The following is an 18,024-nucleotide window of genomic DNA, read 5'->3' as shown; positions in this document are numbered from 1 at the left end:
TCGTTGGTTTTACACTCGGTGAGACGCGTATCGCCTTCTCACGCCCGAACTGTCCTGTTATCCACCGTGGAAGTACAAGTTCGCGGCGGAGATGGGCGTTCGCACAAGGTTCGAGCATTGTTAGATAACGGCTCCGAACTCAACCTCATATCTGAAGACTTAAGAAGGCGACTCGCCTTAAAGTCGAAAAGGATGGACGTCAACCTGGTAGGAATAGGTTCAAATAGAACGTCCATTACTAGTGGCGCGGTAATTCGAATTATACCGCGCATTCCCAATCAGGGCTCCAGTGTTGATCTCGATTGCGCAATCATGCCCGAGATCGCGAATCAACTTCCATCGCGCAACGTGTCCGAGATTCGGAGCCATTTGCCGCTTCATCTCCCCCTTGCCGATCCGTCATTCGATATTCCCGGTACAGTGGATATGGTGATAGGCAGCGACGCCTATCATGCGATGTTACGCAATGGCAAACGTACCATTTTAGTTCCCTCCAAGTCACGCGGTGACAGAGGAGGACGCATCGCGATGATGAATACAGCTTTCGGCTGGATATTGGGCGGCTCTCTAGAAGCGCCCACAGTTTCAAGCGATTCTCGGAATTGCCATCACACAACGGGTCGTGATCCGTTATCTTGTTTTGGCGCGAGACGTCCAGTCAAGACAGTTACGCGTCCCCTGGACGAATCGCGTATTTACGCGGAACGAAGATTCCGCTTGCCGAAGCGCAATGTACCCGCGCCCTTTAACCCTCACATCTTTCGACCTTCCCAACCCAGCTCCCATAACTCCTGGCCAGTTCCTAGTTGGCGCACCACTAGTTGCGCAACAGCAGGAGGATCTGGTCGATCAACCCGGAGCGAGGGTGCTACCGCACCAGCACATGCAGCAGCGGCCCCTGGCAGACAGGGGCACAGGAGTAGGTCCTACTACTCCTCCATCAGCAACACCAAGCGAGCAGTCCGGCGAGTAGCTCGACTGCCAGTCGAGCAGCACTCAGTGAATTTGTGCAACGGTGTGGCGAACGTTCATAACGTCCCACATTAAAGTTGGCGCGTTGTTTGTATCTGTGTTGTGGATTCAGTTTATGTGTTTTAACTTAAGTTTTTGAGTTGCTTTTCTTTTATGCTTCTCTTGTTGGTTTGATTGGTGCTTTGTAATGGAGCTATCAGGATAGATTGGGACATATAACGTTTGAACAATATTGTTACCTAGCATTGGTGTTGGTTATTTGTTGGTGTTTTGGTTGTTTGTTTGTCTATTTTTTGTTTGTTTCTTGCCGGCTTAGTCAGCTGCTTATGTAGGATGGGAAACTGACGGTGGACTAATGTTATTTTGTTTGCTGACTGGGTTATTTTGTTGTGTTGTTTTTTATTTTGTTGTTATTTTTTTGCTTATTTGCTTGGTTTTTGTGTATTTCATTAGTCGCTTGTGCACCATTAATTCTTGTTTGTTTTGGAATTCGATCCTCTGACTTCCAACGGGGGGAGTATGTTCCGACCAAGTCTTCATGGTCAGCTTTCGTGGCGTTACGACCAAAGGAGCCGTTTTGGAGGGAGATCGGCGCAGAGCGCGCGTCCACGCCTCCTATTCGTTTTCCGCGTCGGTCGAGTGAACATCTCTGTTCGCTACCGAGTTGGTTCCCACCACCGAGTCCCGATCAGCTCAGCCTTGATCGGCAGACGATACTGGAAGTACAGCTTCAGTATACGTCCGGTGAGAAGTGAGGAATTCCTGGTCTCTCTTCGTCGAAGTCAGATCACGTAGCCACGTGGTTGAGTGAGGTTACCATAACCTCTTGAACACGTGCGCGCTAATCTCAAGTCGGACTCCCCCCCCCTTTTTTCTGTCCCCCCTGCTTGATCTCTGTATATACATATATATATAAAATACAGTCACCATACAAACAGAATTATAACCTGTTTTCATTACTATTCACTTTCCCGCCTTTGTCCCGTATCACCCTCACTTACGCACACTGTACGAGAGAGAGAGAGATATACATCGAGCCGAGCCGACAGCAGCAGAGACCAGACCGCAGACGACGACCTGTAGATCCCTTGGAGGAGACCAGTCCCGCCCACGCTTACCACGAGCTTCTAAGAAACCGACTTCCGGGGTGCTCTCGAGTTGAACATCCCTGGAGTCTGTACAGATTCTGTCCTGATTGTGTAAATAGAAAAAAAATTAAAAAGTTTTACAATTATTGATTTTACATCTATTGTCATGGAATCAAATCCATGCTGTGCAGAGTTATGATCAATATGAGCAGGAAAACCAATGCCTAATAAATATTTTCCAAATTTTGTTTTTAAATGGCTGTAAACATTTTTTTTCTATTTCTATTCAATCCTCCATAATTAGTATTACGATTATCTGCAGAAAAAGCAACACATTCTTCTACAATATTGTTTGTATATAAATGTATTCAAATGTCCACTTATTGTCTTTGCTGTTTCGTTTGGCAAAGAAAATAAATCAATAATTTTTGTCATTATCCCATTATTGATGTCAAAAAAATTGAATGAGGACTGGGAACATTTTAATACCACCATGATTACTTCCATCGGTCGAAACTGATAAAAATGCTATTTGGGAAAACGATTGCATTATATTTTCAATACAATATGGAGTAATAGCGTTATTGGCGATACATCATGTTTTTGTCTTTCCAGATGAAATCCGCTTTGCTACTTCCAAATCATCAAAAATTTTCGCCAACAGTTTGTTTGTGCAAAAGTTTTGAAGCCATTTGTTCCAAATCGTATTTGCCTTTGTTTGCAACCGAAACTGTTGAATTGCAAAGCGTGCATATTGTCTCCAATTTGGAATTTGGCTTCGGTATAAAACATATAAATAAAGTAAAAATGTTGCTTTACGGGGTTTGCGAAGGGGAAAGAATGACAGAATCACAGAATGATAATGCGACTGACTTATCAGTAGAGATGGGAAAAAACCTGAAAATTTGGGAAAATTGAAGTTTTTTTTACATAAAACTATTTTTATTTTAATTGTTAATGACCAAAATAAAAAAATCATATTTTAGTACATAGGTAATAATTAAAGAAAGGTCACATTAATTTAAAAATAAGAATTTTTATAAAATTATTTGGATGTCAAATATAACATTTATTCAAAATTTATGCATACAATACATTTAATAAAATAAAAAATCCTCTTTCACATTGAAAATTTTATGTATTTATATGTCAACAATAGATAAAGGACATTTTGATGCATATATTGCTTTATCAAATGCTCTATTGAGTTGATGACACTCAGAACCAGTAATATTGTCAAAATATGATTCTATTCGCCTTCATCTTATGCCAGGTAAACGTACAGTAGATGCAAGGCATGAAGATTCAGAAGCCGGTCATTCAGTAATAATAACATGATAACAGTAATAATAACTTATAATAATAACAATAGTAACACAACATCATTAAAATCATAAAATCATAAAAAAAAAGAAAAAACATAGATAAAGTAATAACAATCATTAATATTTATAATAGGCAAAATCAACCACTGGCATTCCTCAACAACCACTCAACCAGATTAGTATATTTTATATTGAAGAGGTCAATTTCACCAGAAATCCTGTTAAGCAGATATATCGCTCTAGATATAGGAGCCGTTGACAACATATTTGTGCGAGCCACAGGAAGAACAAACAAATCACGATTTCTCAAGTCCCTGAATTTACAAGGTGCATTAAACCTAAATTCCTTTAGAACCGGAGGATTGTGTATTATCCCATTCAACAGCTTAAAAAAGTGTCTTCCCAGTAACATATTCCGACGAGACTCCAATGAGTTGAAACCTAACGCCCCTAATAGGAATGCACTAGGATATAGCCAAGGATAATAACCATACTGTTTCAAATAAAGATATCTGAGAAGCCGTTTTTGGATTCTCTCAATCTTCAATGAATGAGTTATATGGGTAGGATTCCATATAATAGAAGAAAATTCTAGAATACTACGTACTAAAGATTCATAAAGAATTTTAAGCACCAACGTACTCTGGAAAGGTTTGCTAACTCTTAGTAAGAATCCCAGCATTTTTGTTGCACGCAAACAAATATTGTCTATGTTTCGTTTAAATTGAAAATTATTCGAGAACAAGACCCCCAAATCACAATATTCATCTACAAACTTTAATTCAACACCACTTAGGCGATATGGATAAATCAAGCGATTTGAAGATCTTGTCACATTGAGAACACAGCATTTTTGAATGCTAAAAAATAATTTACTATCGACAGACCAACTTGACAGCGCATCTAAGTCCAATTGGAGAAGGGCTGCGTCACTATGAGACTTAACTGTCTTAAAAAGCTTAAGGTCATCGGCGAATAAAAGATAGTCTGAATACTTAATTATTTTTGAGATGTCATTAATGTAAATTAAAAAGAATCATGCACAGAGTCTTCAAGCCAGGTTTCCGTTAGTACCAGGATGTCAGCACATTGAATAGCCGAGTTAGAACCTAATTCATCCAGTTTAGATTTAAGGCCTCGTACATTTTGATAGAAAATGCTTATATTATGCATTACAACCAGAGAAATATTATAATTACGAGCGAAAAAAACCTTGTTATTGTTTCTTATAAGTCGTCACGATACACCAATGTGTTTCGCCGTCGATGAAATATTTAACAAAAAAAATGTCGGTGATTTGTCAAAGGGTTTTTTTTCTTTCGTCGAAATAAAATTAATAATCACACATTATCCGATAAATTTTACCTCTTAGATGGATTTAATTATTTGATTTATTTCGACGAGAGAAACAATTGAAGACATTATCCGATAAAATTTACCTCTGAAATGATTTAATTAATTGATTTATTTCGACGAGAGAAACAATTGAAGACAAAAAAATTTCCTTTGATAAAACCGACAACGTCTCGGGTTGAAACCATCACTCGGTCACCCATACTAACACATGATATATGCTCAGTAACTGCGCATTACGGGGAAGTAAAAATAATAATTCTTTGATTTTTTTTTCGATCTTAGTGCGTATCTACGTAAGTCAAAACATCTTCGACAAACAAAAGTCGAGGATTATCTGTATGTGATTGCTGATGATCTAATTTTAGGTCAATCTCGAAAATTTATTTAAATTGGGCATGTTCTGTTTTAACTTTCAATATTTTATTTTAATTTTAATATATTGATTATAATTTTATTTTGATATTTGAATTTAATTTTAATATAATAATAATATTTTTAATTTTGATATTTAATTTCAATTTTTAAATTTAATTTTTATTTCGATATTTTGTACGCTACTGGTTTTATCCTGATGGTTAAATCGTTGGACCAAAATCGTCGTTGGTTTGGTCCGTACGCAGCATTAAACAAGCGATAATAATTAATAGGTTATTTACGTAAAGCATCCGACTCAAATACAAACTGGAAATTTACAGTACAGCCACTACATGAAAACGTTTAGATTCATTCCAGTGTTGCATTTGAAATAAATGTATATCATTCAGATTTACAAATCGACACATTTTTATATATGTATATACTCGCATTGAGTCAATGTCATTGGCTACGTTTACACTACCGATATCTACACCCGATACACGCGATATTTAGGAATTTTTCCATATCCAGTTCCCATATTGTAACTTGTGGTTGCTATTTAGGAACTGGTTATGGAAAAAATCCTAAATATCGGGTGTATCGGGTGTAGATATCGGTAGTGTAAACGTAGCCAATGACATTGACTCAATGCGAGTATATATATAAAAATGTGTCGATTTGTAAATCTGAATGATATACATTTATTTCAATTTTCCCAATTTTCATAGGGAAAAAACGCGGCTTATTCCCGGGAATAAACCGGGTTTTTTCCCGCCGGCACATCTCTACTTCTTAGTAGCGGGAAAGTACTCGTAGTGTGTATAAATACGAGTGCACGATTGGCGCCGTCCACACACACGATATCTACTACCGATATTTGCAATATTTTCCATATCCAGTTCCTAAATAGCAACCACAGGTTGCAATATGGGAACTGGATATGGAAATATCGTATGTAGATACCGTGTGTGTGGACGGCACCATTGTGAATTTGTATATACGCTCAGTGCTGCCAGGTTTCCTCCACTCACGGAGTTGCCACGTCATATCTTGTCAGAGAAAATATAGTAAATGGTACGGACTGCGTGAAATTATTGACAAAATTGAAAAAGAGGACATTCTGGGTATATTACAAATAAGAGAGAGAACAAAAGAATTGTGTTAAAAAAGAGAACATGTTTTCTTTAAGAAACCTGTTGGCAGCCCTATATATATGGGAATAATAAATGCGTCTTAAAGTATTTGCAGCGTGCATGCTACAATATACATGCGCCTTTGGTGTGCGGCTAGGCTGATAGGAGACACTATTTAAAAGAAAACACACTGCGTGTCGAATTTTCACCCATCTGTACTCTTTCTCACGACATTCAATATTTTTCCGTAATGATTCAGTAATAATAATTGTCTGCAATCATCTATATAAACGATGTTACAATAAGTCTTTGAAATATGCAATTGTATAATTTGCGACTTTGAAAGCGAGGAAATGGAATATTTAAATTATGTGAGTTACCAATTTAATTTTAATAATAAAAATACTAATGGGGGCTTTTTTCTAACATTTGCATGCAGGCCCAATTTTCCTAGTTACGCCACTGCTTCGTTAGTACAGTATCGGTACTATTTATCGGCCCGGCATCATTGATGTATAATATACTAGATCCGCCCTCACGTCTTATACTGGTCTCCCTTTTGGCGCATGCAAAATACATGGCGCATGCACAGTTTTTCTTAGTAGGTAGGTAGGTACCGCTGCGTCGTAGGGAAAAAAACCCAACTTCCCCGCTAGTTAAACACCCCGCATCCCTCAGTTAGTGAAGACAAGATCTCCGACCAAAATCACACGTCAGGGCCCATCTATGTGTATTATACATCAATGCCCGGCATACAAAAAGAATGTCCCTCTCTAAAATATCTCGCACTACAGATTCGACTTTCGCCCGGCAAATCAAACGTCTATGGGGCGGGCTTAAGGTTTCGACCGTATCCCGGCTTATGGAAACTCAGTTGAGTTTTGAAGAGGATCTTTATTACTCGATTAAAACAGGTTTATTTGTATGTAGAGCGAAGCAGGTAGGAGATTCACTGAATCGAGCCAGGTCGAGTTGGTGAAGCTCACTGGCATCTGGGAACAATGCGCTGGTTTACACGGTTCGGTGATTACTAGTCAAATGTGAACTGGTCACAGGATAACCGGTCGATCTAGATCGGTCACACGTGATCACCCGTCACACTAAAACTGGTCACGAGAAAACTGGTCACACCCTAAAACTGGTCACACCCGAAAATTCGAGGTAGTGACCAGCGGGCTAAAGAGTGGGGGTCACTACGCTTATACGATCGCGCACTAACACAAACACACTGCGCTCAAACCGTGGTAGCGAACGTTTTCATGCTGCCGGGCGAACTATATCTGCGACAGACGCAAAGCCTTCTGCGCATGCGTGTGAACTATCACTGTCAGCGTGTTTACTGTTAAAATTTTGTTTTAAACCTCTTAAAATTTAGTTCGATTTCGTAAAGTAACGTAGAGTAAAAAATATAATCCAAATTAGTTAATAGTATTAATTGTTAGAAAATTATTATCATATACAACTTATAATACCTACAAGTACATACAAGTACAAGCCACGATCTAGCTAAATGATATAAATCTATTATAATTACGTGCGAAATTTATTTGCCTCATGTATAATGAACGATTGTAAATGTAAGAAATTTTAATCGGATTATAATGCGCTTGCGCAGAAGGCTTTGCGACTGTCACAGATATAGTACCTGCAAATAGTCAATAATTCGCAGATATAGTACCTGCAAATTGCCAATAATTCGCAGATATAGTACCTGCAAATAGCCACAACCAATGAAATATTAAAAAACTACGACTTCCAGTTTATAGATTTTTACCAAAACCTTATCAATTTTGAGATATAACAGCTTGACATGGTCAGTAGTTTCGAAAAAATCGTGTGGTAAAATTTTTGATTTTTTTAAGAGGAAAAAGTCCCAATTTCGGTTGGTCAAATTTTTATTGTTTTGTATTTATATGATTTAAGAATCAAAATAAGATTTTTTCGTTAAGAGTACACATATTTTAAGGTAAAAAAAATAGTAAAATGACAACAGGCCACATTTATACTTTCGTGAACACAGCTTCCTCTCAAAAAATTAAGATGTTTAATATTGATTAAGTATATTGTAAAATAAGAATAATAAATTAGAACCATAATTTAACTAGAATCCAATAAATAGGTAGTAGGTGGGTATTAGTTAGGACACGTCGGAGCATGGCCACGGATTGAAGGCATTTACGACCGTTCGGTTCACGGTCTTTCTGGTGTTGTGCCGCGTGTAGGTGAGTGTCTTCGCGATTGAATCCTCTGTCATCTGATCCATTCGCGCCCCCAGCGACTCCGCTGGCCTCGACTGATTATCCGATTCGCCCCGCCCGCCCCTCCGCCTTCTACTTTTCGCCCCTACCGCTTTTGTGCTTGTAGGTTAGGCGATCTCTCATTTCCACCCTGCTGTCAAATGTTCATTTTGCCGTATTCACACCTCTCCCCCTCAAAATATGCACGAATAGAGATCCATGATTAATTATTTCTCTTCTTATTAGCTTCGCTCTTGTTATCATTTGGACTTTGCGTATTTATTTCGACTTTTTAAAACACTGAGGGTTATCTGTGTAGGAGATGTATTGTGGATACATGTGTTCATGTTCGGGAATGAATGAATGTTTATTTTATGAATTCATTCTGTTTTATTATGAAATTATGAGAACTCTTCATAATCCAAACCTGTTTACTTCACCCTGACTAATTTGTCAGTTTTGGTATCCAAATCTTAGCACCCGAGTGTCGAATCTGGATTGTGTATTTATTTTAACAGACTCAGTTGCTTTGCTTTTTTATATTTACATCTCACATACAAACGAAGTTTGCAGTCACTTTCCATTGTTGATTTTTCGATTGGCCCTCAGTGTTGGATTTAATCCCCCGCCCCCAACTTAAGTGTCTGGTCGTATGATGTGTATTTTGAATGCAATGCCTTCTTAAACTTCCATGTAATGAAATATCTTGTGTCCTAATTTCAATTTTTTAATGTTTCAGGCTACAATGAAGCAAATTGTTTCAAACCAAACTGTAAAAATCGCCAAGGGGCTGACCGTGACTGTAAAGTCACGGTTGGTTACCGTTAAGGGGCCCCGCGGTGTATTAAAACGATCGTTCAAGCATCTCGCCTTGGACATTCGTATGGCGAGCCCTAGAATGCTTCGAGTTGAGAAGTGGTTCGGTACTAAGAGTGAATTGGCTGCCGTTCGAACAGTCTGTTCACACATTGAAAACATGATCAAAGGTATCCCATATTTAATGTCTCTTATAAATATTTTCTTAATACAAAATGAAATTGAAATTGTATTGTCATTGCATATATACATTGTAATAGTATTCTGACAACTGATAGTGAATATTTCGGATATGGGCAATTTTACTTTAACCAAACATACATAGTATTACGATTATATTGTTGATTAAGTAAAAAAGAAATGTTCGTAGTGTAAATGTATTTCAAAGTAATCGTATTCATGTTTGGTTTTAATACAGATGTTAAGTGATTGTTTTCTTTTTGTAGGTGTGACTAAGGGATTCCAATACAAAATGAGGGCTGTATATGCTCATTTCCCCATCAATTGTGTCACCACCGAAAATAATTCTATTATTGAAATCAGAAATTTCCTCGGTGAACAGTATATTAGGCGAGTGAAGATGGCCAAAGGTGTCACCGTAATTAATTCACCGAAGCAAAAGGATGAACTGATTTTGGAAGGAAATTCTTTGGAGGATGTTTCGCGTTCAGCTGCGCTGATCCAACAATCAACTTCGGTGAAAGACAAGGATATACGTAAATTCCTTGATGGATTATATGTTTCTGAAAAAACAACTGTAGTGCAAGATGAAGCTTAAAATAAATTTTCAATTTTGAAATCTTTCTTGGTTTTTTTTAGTTTTTCCTTTTTATCATTTTTTTATAAGTTTTCTAGATGTGGATCATGAACCGGGCATCGGGTGGTACAGCCATGGCTCTGGCCTGGGGCTCCTTGTCGCGAGGAGGCCCAGCACCGGGATCAAATTTTTTAAAATTTATTACGAAATTGAGAAGTGTATTTCGTCTTCGTACTTTGAAGTTATGTTCACGTAGTAACTTGTCGGTGATACCTCAGCTATTATTTTAACACCATAACCTATTTGAAACTTGTGAAATTATATGTTATCACTTATCAGGTGTCCTCAATTTTATTACTTCTTAATGTGTATTGTGAGAAATACTGATGAAATGATTTTTAACATCAATTTTGAAAATTTTTTTGGGGGGAGGGGGGCTTAAGCATGCTAGCCTGGGGGCTTGGCTTGGGATGTGTAGACCATGTTTGTGATGCTCACAATCTGGATTTACCAGGATAAATATATATTAAACTGATTTTCCAATCATGGCATTTGGAAATACATACTTATATGCTGGTGGTTTGTACGTAGGTATGTTTTTAGTGCTTGGCTGTGTATGAGATATTATGGGCACAGAACTAATCAAGTTTAATTTTTTTAATGACGTATTGCCGAAGTGAATTTTCTTCCTGGCTAATTTAGTTCTAGTAAATAGAGTTTGATTTGTACCAGCGATCTTGTGTATCCAATAAACCTTGTAAAAATAGGTTTTTATTGAGTAAAATTTATTTTCTTAAGCAGCTAAATTAATATAAAAAAGATCAATGACTGGGTCTTATTGTTTAGTGTAGTCAGCAGAGATCAGATACGTGTAGGTGCAGTACCCATGGAAATTGTTCTCCAAGAAATTGACAGCGTGAAGCTGAATCCGCCTGTAGTTGATGTTTAGTAGTCGGAAGTGCATAACTGTTGATATCAGCCAATGCATTTTGTGTGGAGAGAAGGATCATTTTCAGATAAATTTGAATACAATCTAAATTTGTGTTTTATATCTTAAGAATATTCGTTAACATTTAACTTGTTAACTTGAAAAATCTAAAATGTGGAGTCTATCGAAGTATTAATGAATTGAAAGATCTCATCAAAGGGATTTTGACATCAAGTTAATTTTTATTGCTGAGCAGGAAAATTTGTAGATTGAAAAATAATAAATATGAAATATTTATTGAGTCCGTAGCCATTGGTTGCCAAAATATCAAATTTACAAAGCACTCACTATTCCTTTGGAATGTGGACCAACATTTAAATTTGATCACAATAGTATGTATTTTTTATTGTTAATATTGATATTTGCCCATCAAAATAAATTTAATTGAAGTACGGGGAACAAATATATATTCCAATTTAGGTGCACATCCAGCAAAAAATGTTTACTTGATATTATTTCATCTTGCAATTCAAATATTGTAAAAAACAATATTGGTTTTCTGTATCTGTCACAAGCAAATATTTCAATATGGAATTGAACTTGAGCTTTGTACATGAAGATGTGAAATGGAAAACATGGAGGCTACTTTAGACACTGTTTGAACCAGTTTATGGGGTGAATCTGAAGTATTAGCAGCAGCGCATCTATGTAGGTTGGAGTCGCGGATTTTTCCCCATAAAAGAAAAAGCAAAAAACATTGAGTTTTGTCAAATTTCAAGGTTTTTCTAAGAAAATAGTTGAATTTTGTGATTTAAATAAATTTTTATGATCACTGTATTTACAATAAAAATATTTTTATCAGCTCCCCCCCTCCTAATATTAAATTTATGTTAATGAGTGTTCCATCACCTGGTACCCCATTTTGAAAATTTATCATGCACTATTTCGTGCAAGCAAATGAAGCTGGGTTTGACACCCTTAAGGTCTGAAATGAAATCCCGTGTGTTGTATTTTTGTTACTCTAGAACGCCTTAAATTTTTTTTATTGGGATTAGGAATGGTAAATTCGAATAGGATTGTATTTCCTTTTATTAGTTAAACTTCATATGTACAATAAAAAGGAAGTAATTATAAAACCAGGAGTTAACAGCTTTGGTAAAGTACTTGGAAGTCACCGTTTCTGGTGCAGTTTTCACACGTAGTTTAACAATACAAATATAACAAAACAATTGTTGACTATTTTTATTTTAAATTATCTGGAATGTAGTTGTCTTTTCCGGGTATGCCCGAACCTCCCGAATCACCGAGCCATGGATACCTAAAACGATAAATCAAATATATTAATTTTAATTCAAACCGTATCTTTTTTAATGTTTTAAAATAGTTTATCGTACTGGTTGGGGCAATCTCTGCACGTTTCCATATATCTTGTGTCCGTGAAATTCGACTCTGCCGTTTTAAAGGACAAAGCACATTTATTTGAATTTCTGCATGGGGCTGGTGGTACGTTGGCTTTTTTCTCGCATTTCCAGGCTTCAAAGTTGTTCAACTGGTTTATGGGTTTTGGATCAGTCATCCAGGTCAGAGCTTGTGTCATAGTGACGAACCACACATCAGGTCTTAAATAAAATTATTTATTACAGAAAGGAAATCGACTCGTATTAGTACAAAAAATGAGTCAAATCTTACAAGTCTGAGGCCCACGCCAAAAATTTGTGTAATCCTCTTTCGAGTTCTTTGATTTGGAACCAATTTGTGTGGAATGGCATCATATATGGAGCTCTATTTTGATCATAATAACGGCTAAAATCTTCTTGCAACCACTCGAAAACCTATTTGGTAGACAAATGGAATATAATTGCTGCAGTTTATTTATATAGATGTGTTTGGGAACGAACTTACTTCATCGGGGTCATGATTGTGTAGGACACATTGATCCAAATACGGGCAGTGTCCACCTTCATAACTCTCAATATAATGTGCATTTAATGGTACCTCCCAAATTCCTACAAAATATTTAATTTTAATAAAAGTCGTAGGTTATTGTACATTTTTTACATACGTTAAAATTTACCTTGGAATGATTTGCTAGGGCAAGTACCCGATTTGCATTCATGGGGTATTTTATAATCAAGTGTATAAGGCCACACTGGTAAGGGCAGTGGTGGTACTCCAATTGAACTATCATATATGTATCCAAAATCTTCTAATACCTGTAGAATATATGTGTTAAGTTAAAAAAATCAATTCAAATTTTCATTTTTTAATAAATGAATGCTTACTTTGTATTGAGTATTCCTTCCGGGTTTCAAAAATGGTGCTCTCATACCGACAATATCACTTCTCGAAATATTGGCAAACAAACCAAGAATTTCTCTCATACCAATCATTTCTCCAGCCCATTCTTCATATCCTTTGTCTTGTAAGCCTTGTTGCAGTGAAACAGTTTCTGTTCCAATCTGTAAGGAACATTTAATTGTAAGCATCAAATTTAATATATCCGTATAATATTGTATGCAAATGTTGTGCTCGTATTTACTTACTTCATGACCATCATGTGCGAGTGATTGAATCTGTGCATAATTGCTGTAATTGAAAGATATTTATAATTAAGCATATATTTGGAAAATGTTTGATTTATACTTCTTTATTGTTACCTGTATTCATGGGCAATAAAAAAGGTGCCTTTAATTGTACAACCATTTGGATTTTTGGTCCTCTCATTGAAGACTTTCTTATATAAGTCGTAGTTATTCAAATTTATTGCACCATCAAAGGTAAGTAAAATCATCTGTGGTGTCTATAATCAACCAGGGTACAAGTTTTTTTATCATTCTTAGATTGTTTTTGGATAATTTTATTACATATAAACATATCATATAGATTTAACATACATTTTCTGGTTCCAATCCACCTGGTATGATTGTACCATCTTTAGAACAGTAGCAATATGGCAATACACAGTTTTCCAAATCACATTTGGTAGCTTGATCAGTTGATGGTTCCGTAATAGGTGCTGGTGCTTCAAGTGAAACAAAGCAATGAATATTAATATTTCTATGAAGAATTTCAGTTAGTGTATAATATATGGACTTATTTTATAACAAAATTAGCTAAATGTAAACTGTATAATTTAGTGAAAACTATGAGAAATTATTGCTGATTTTTCATATTATCACATATGTATGTATATAAATGTATTATAATCGTATTATAATATTATGTGCAAGTAATATTGTACTATCATAATATAATATTATGTACATATGTACTTACTTGAAGCAATTGGTCCACATCTCGCTTCATTTTTGAAAGTGCAGAATTTACTTATGTCATCAAAATGTAATCCCGAAGGACAACGATTCATGTATGGATATCCATCAACACACTATAAACATTGAAATTGTTAACGAACAGATCAAATCTAATTCACTGAAAATATATATATGTTTTTTTAAAAGTAAGAAATATTTTCTGTAGCAATATTAACCTGATAAAATCTTCTGCAAGTTGCAGGATCTGCAAAATTACCATTACCTACGCCTTCGGGGCATAAAAATTCATCCGATTTTTTCTCTTCAACTTTTTCTTTCCTCTGATTTTGAGTGGTTTGTGCATATACTGTAATATAATTAAACACATATTTCAAAACGATTTCTTATTATGACGTAAAAAATTTACAAGACGTTGTGAATTAAATATTGACAATCTGTTAAAGTTATATTGTGAAATAGAAAGTCTTTGTATAGTTTACCATATTATATATTATACAAAATATCCGTTCTGACACATGTATGTATGTACATATGTACGTATGTGTGTCTGTATGATGTTTAGTGAAAGAATGCCTAAAAGTAACATGCGAAAAACATCATAGTCCTGGTAAAAAGGGAATTTGTAGTTGAGGAATATTAATTGGTAACAAGTAAGCCTATTCATTATTATTTTTCATACTTAAACCTAAAATAAGTAAATATTATCTTGAAGTTAATAAAGATTGTTATTAAATACTTTTAAATTCCTAAAGGTGCGCTTAGTGCCATAAATATTGTACTAGAATGAAATTTTTTTTATGACAATAAATGCTTATTTATTCGAGGAAAACTTTAAGGAAACATAGGTATATAATGTACGAATATATTTTCTAAAGGTCGTTTGCTGTTACGTGATAATCGTTTATGAATTTTTATTGGCCAAAAACAACTGGTAAAGAATACGATCGAATGATTTCGAAACAAAATGGTGGATATGCTCTATAGAAAAACCTGTTTCATTTGTATTCAGTGAAAATATTGACATTGAAAGATAGCCACGTTCGAGGTCGAATAATTTACTTTACTTAAAGGTCTACATGTAAAAGTTTTCGCAAGAGTTTTAATTGACCATCCAATTCGCATTTACGCAATACAATTGGAAACATTCAGTGCATCTTTGCCACGATAATAACATTTCTAATGTAGCTACATTTTACTTCAAAATTTCAACATAAATGTGGAATTTTATCCGTTTGTTTTAAACGAATTTCAACCATATATGTTTTTTGTATAGAGAAATGTTATTATAACATTTCTCTGATCTTGTATCTTGTCTATATATACATATATCTTGAAGCAATCAAATTTAGCCAGTTAAATGAAAACTATATTGGAGCCGCTATATTTGAAAGTGGCAAAAGTCCACTTTTCTTCGTTTCGAGAAATATTTTGCAAAACATTATATATAAAGCGATCGGAAAAGTGCAAGTGTTTCAAAATCAACTCACAAATTTCGGACAGTCAGGAATTTAATGTAAGTAACCAAATGAAGTTAATAATAAAAAAGACTGTAAAAATAATGATCATTCGATGTACATATTTTGGGATAGTTTTTCGAACGGATTTGCTAGTCAGGAAATCGATGTAAAATTCGACTAGCGTCATAATTATGTAGTTTTCGGCATTCACTGGGTGCTTGTTAAATAAAAAAAATAGACCGCTCCATTAGTTTACGAAGCAAGGAAGCAAAAAAACATTATTGATAATAGTAAATCATTTTTTTGTGTAAAAAGCATCGTCCCAACGCCGATTTGTGGTGTTACCCCAATTTTGGAACAACGGGTTTCCAAATTTTTTTCAATTTATTTAATATACTATATTTATATTTCGAAAAAATGTTTTTTCTCTTTACTTGCTATTTAATCGAACTGCGACTCTTTCGAAATTGTAAGCGTTGAAAACAATTTTCAAGATTTGTATAAATTTTGACAAAAATTATATGAATTTTTAGATTTCTAACGGGTTTCTGGAAACTTTTGATTTTTAACAACGGGTTTCCGGAAACCCATGGAAACCATTAGGGCAACACCACTAGCCACAATACTATAAATTTACTGAATAGGTCCAAAATATCAGGTAGTCTGTTTGCCGCATTAAGTTTATTTCTCAGATATAATAAGACCAATTCAATTTAAGCACGCAAATATCTTCGTAGCATTGCACAATTGGCAAACCAACACCTCTTGTTCTCAGTAGGTACATACCGTAGTCTTCTCAAATGTACGATTTCCCATTTTATTTTCTCTTTTATCGATTGTACCATTTTTCGTTCGGTTTAGGACGGTCCCTTCTAAAACAGTACGATTGATTTCGTTCGGCTTTGTTTTCATTTTTACGAGCGATTTCGCGCCAGAACATAAAAAGTCGACGAGTTTTCCGACAATTCTCACGAGTCTGCGCCGCTCGGAGAACTTTCACGGATACACAAGTGCTCGATCAGATCGATCGTTCTCTCCGAGATAATACGTAATAGGTACGTATCGAAGTGCTTTTTTTTTTAGCCTGTAAGTTGATACGTAAGTCTTGCGGGATTGGCTTTGAGCACTTCCTACTGTTGAGGTCACGCCAGGTTAAATTTGCACGAGCGCGGTTACCTAAAGAGGTAAAGTGAAATTGTTTAATTGCACGCAGCGATTCGAAATCTCTCTTTTTGGTCCCCCTCGTGCCTCTTCTTGGCCTTCATATTTTTTTAGCAGGGGCTGTGCCCTCGTCACCACTTTCCCGTCTGGCTGTTGTAAACAACAGGGACATTCCGTCACGTGCCGGCCTATAATTTATTCGGCAACTCAATAAATACAAAACGAGTCCCCCTTTTAAATAATTGGTGTAATGTTAAAATGTGAAATTAACAGGGTGGGGTAGAAAGCTTCTCACCTGAGAATATGAGCGCGATCACTAGGACACCGATCGGTCTGGCGACGGCGGCCATCGCGTTGCATGCGCAGCAGACCAGCTGCAGTGCTTCTCCTTTCACTTGTTAAAGTGTACTGAAGAGCTGGTAATCAAAGTTGGCGGTGGCCAGCCCAACTACAACCGCCGGCCAACTTTCTTCCATTTTGCATATTATGGTGGGTCAAGGAAAACGCTAGGACGGACACCTGGGCCCAAAGTCGTCGCTTGCCCGAAAACCCGACAGACATGTCTCGTCGATTCATTGACATTTTCCAAAATCGAAATTTGGACCAGCCCAGCGCTTTTGCTTTCCGCTTGGTCGATCGGGAGTGCGGACGGTCGATAGAAAGTGCAAGTTGCGTTTAAAACACCAATTAATCATGCTGGAGTGAGAAGATGTTCTGGTAGATGCTCCTTAAGAGGGCTGTACACCCAAAACATTAATTTTGTTGCCATTCCTTTCTTCGATATATATATTGAGTGGATGTGACAATATATATCAATATATATAAATATGTATATTGAGTGAATGCGACAAGTTGCGCTTCGACCAGATAATACGTATTTTAAATCGACAAAATCAAGGTTTCATATTCTCCTATTTTCTCCTCCAAAACTGGACCAATTTTTAAAAAAATTTCATCATCGGTATGAGAAAGATATTTTATGTGCAACTATGTGCGTATTTTTTTTTAAATCGAGCGTTAAATAAGCACGCTGCACTCTTTTCGTGGGTGTAAAAAAGGGGCGATTTTATAAATGTTTGGCGGCTCCTAGCTTCTATAAAAAATAAAAAAATAAAACGATAGATGCATCCGAATAGTGGATATCCATAGTATATTAAAAATA

General features: G+C 36.0%; 2 protein-coding genes across 4 annotated transcripts; one reads left to right on the top strand and one right to left on the bottom strand.

The window, feature by feature from the left end:
• The first annotated feature begins 8,344 nt into the window (after positions 1-8,344).
• Positions 8,345-10,087, top strand: RpL9 (ribosomal protein L9). 3 transcript variants are annotated; one of them, XM_077430063.1, is made up of 3 exons: positions 8,345-8,453; positions 9,208-9,454; positions 9,731-10,087. In XM_077430063.1, the coding sequence occupies exons 2-3, from the start codon at positions 9,214-9,216 to the stop codon at positions 10,060-10,062; spliced, it is 573 nt and encodes a 190-aa protein (XP_077286189.1). In that variant the 5' UTR covers positions 8,345-8,453; positions 9,208-9,213; the 3' UTR covers positions 10,063-10,087. The 3 variants fall into 3 exon arrangements, with proteins under 3 accessions (XP_077286189.1, XP_077286190.1, XP_077286191.1); XM_077430064.1 differs by having other exon boundaries at positions 8,392-8,595; XM_077430065.1 differs by having other exon boundaries at positions 8,395-8,591.
• Positions 10,088-12,016: 1,929 nt separating this feature from the next.
• Cda4 (chitin deacetylase Cda4) lies at positions 12,017-17,423 on the bottom strand. Its single transcript, XM_077430059.1, has 12 exons — positions 17,158-17,423; positions 14,460-14,590; positions 14,246-14,357; positions 13,864-13,991; positions 13,627-13,769; positions 13,513-13,555; positions 13,252-13,428; positions 13,044-13,182; positions 12,872-12,975; positions 12,659-12,801; positions 12,364-12,588; positions 12,017-12,287 (listed from the first exon to the last, which is right to left on the bottom strand). The coding sequence occupies exons 1-12, from the start codon at positions 17,210-17,212 to the stop codon at positions 12,212-12,214; spliced, it is 1,476 nt and encodes a 491-aa protein (XP_077286185.1). The 5' UTR covers positions 17,213-17,423; the 3' UTR covers positions 12,017-12,211.
• Between the last annotated feature and the right edge of the window lie 601 nt (positions 17,424-18,024).

Source organism: Arctopsyche grandis, chromosome 4, assembly GCF_051622035.1.
Source record: "Arctopsyche grandis isolate Sample6627 chromosome 4, ASM5162203v2, whole genome shotgun sequence".
NCBI lineage: Eukaryota > Metazoa > Arthropoda > Insecta > Trichoptera > Hydropsychidae > Arctopsyche > Arctopsyche grandis.
This window is presented reverse-complemented; position numbering and strand designations above follow the sequence as displayed.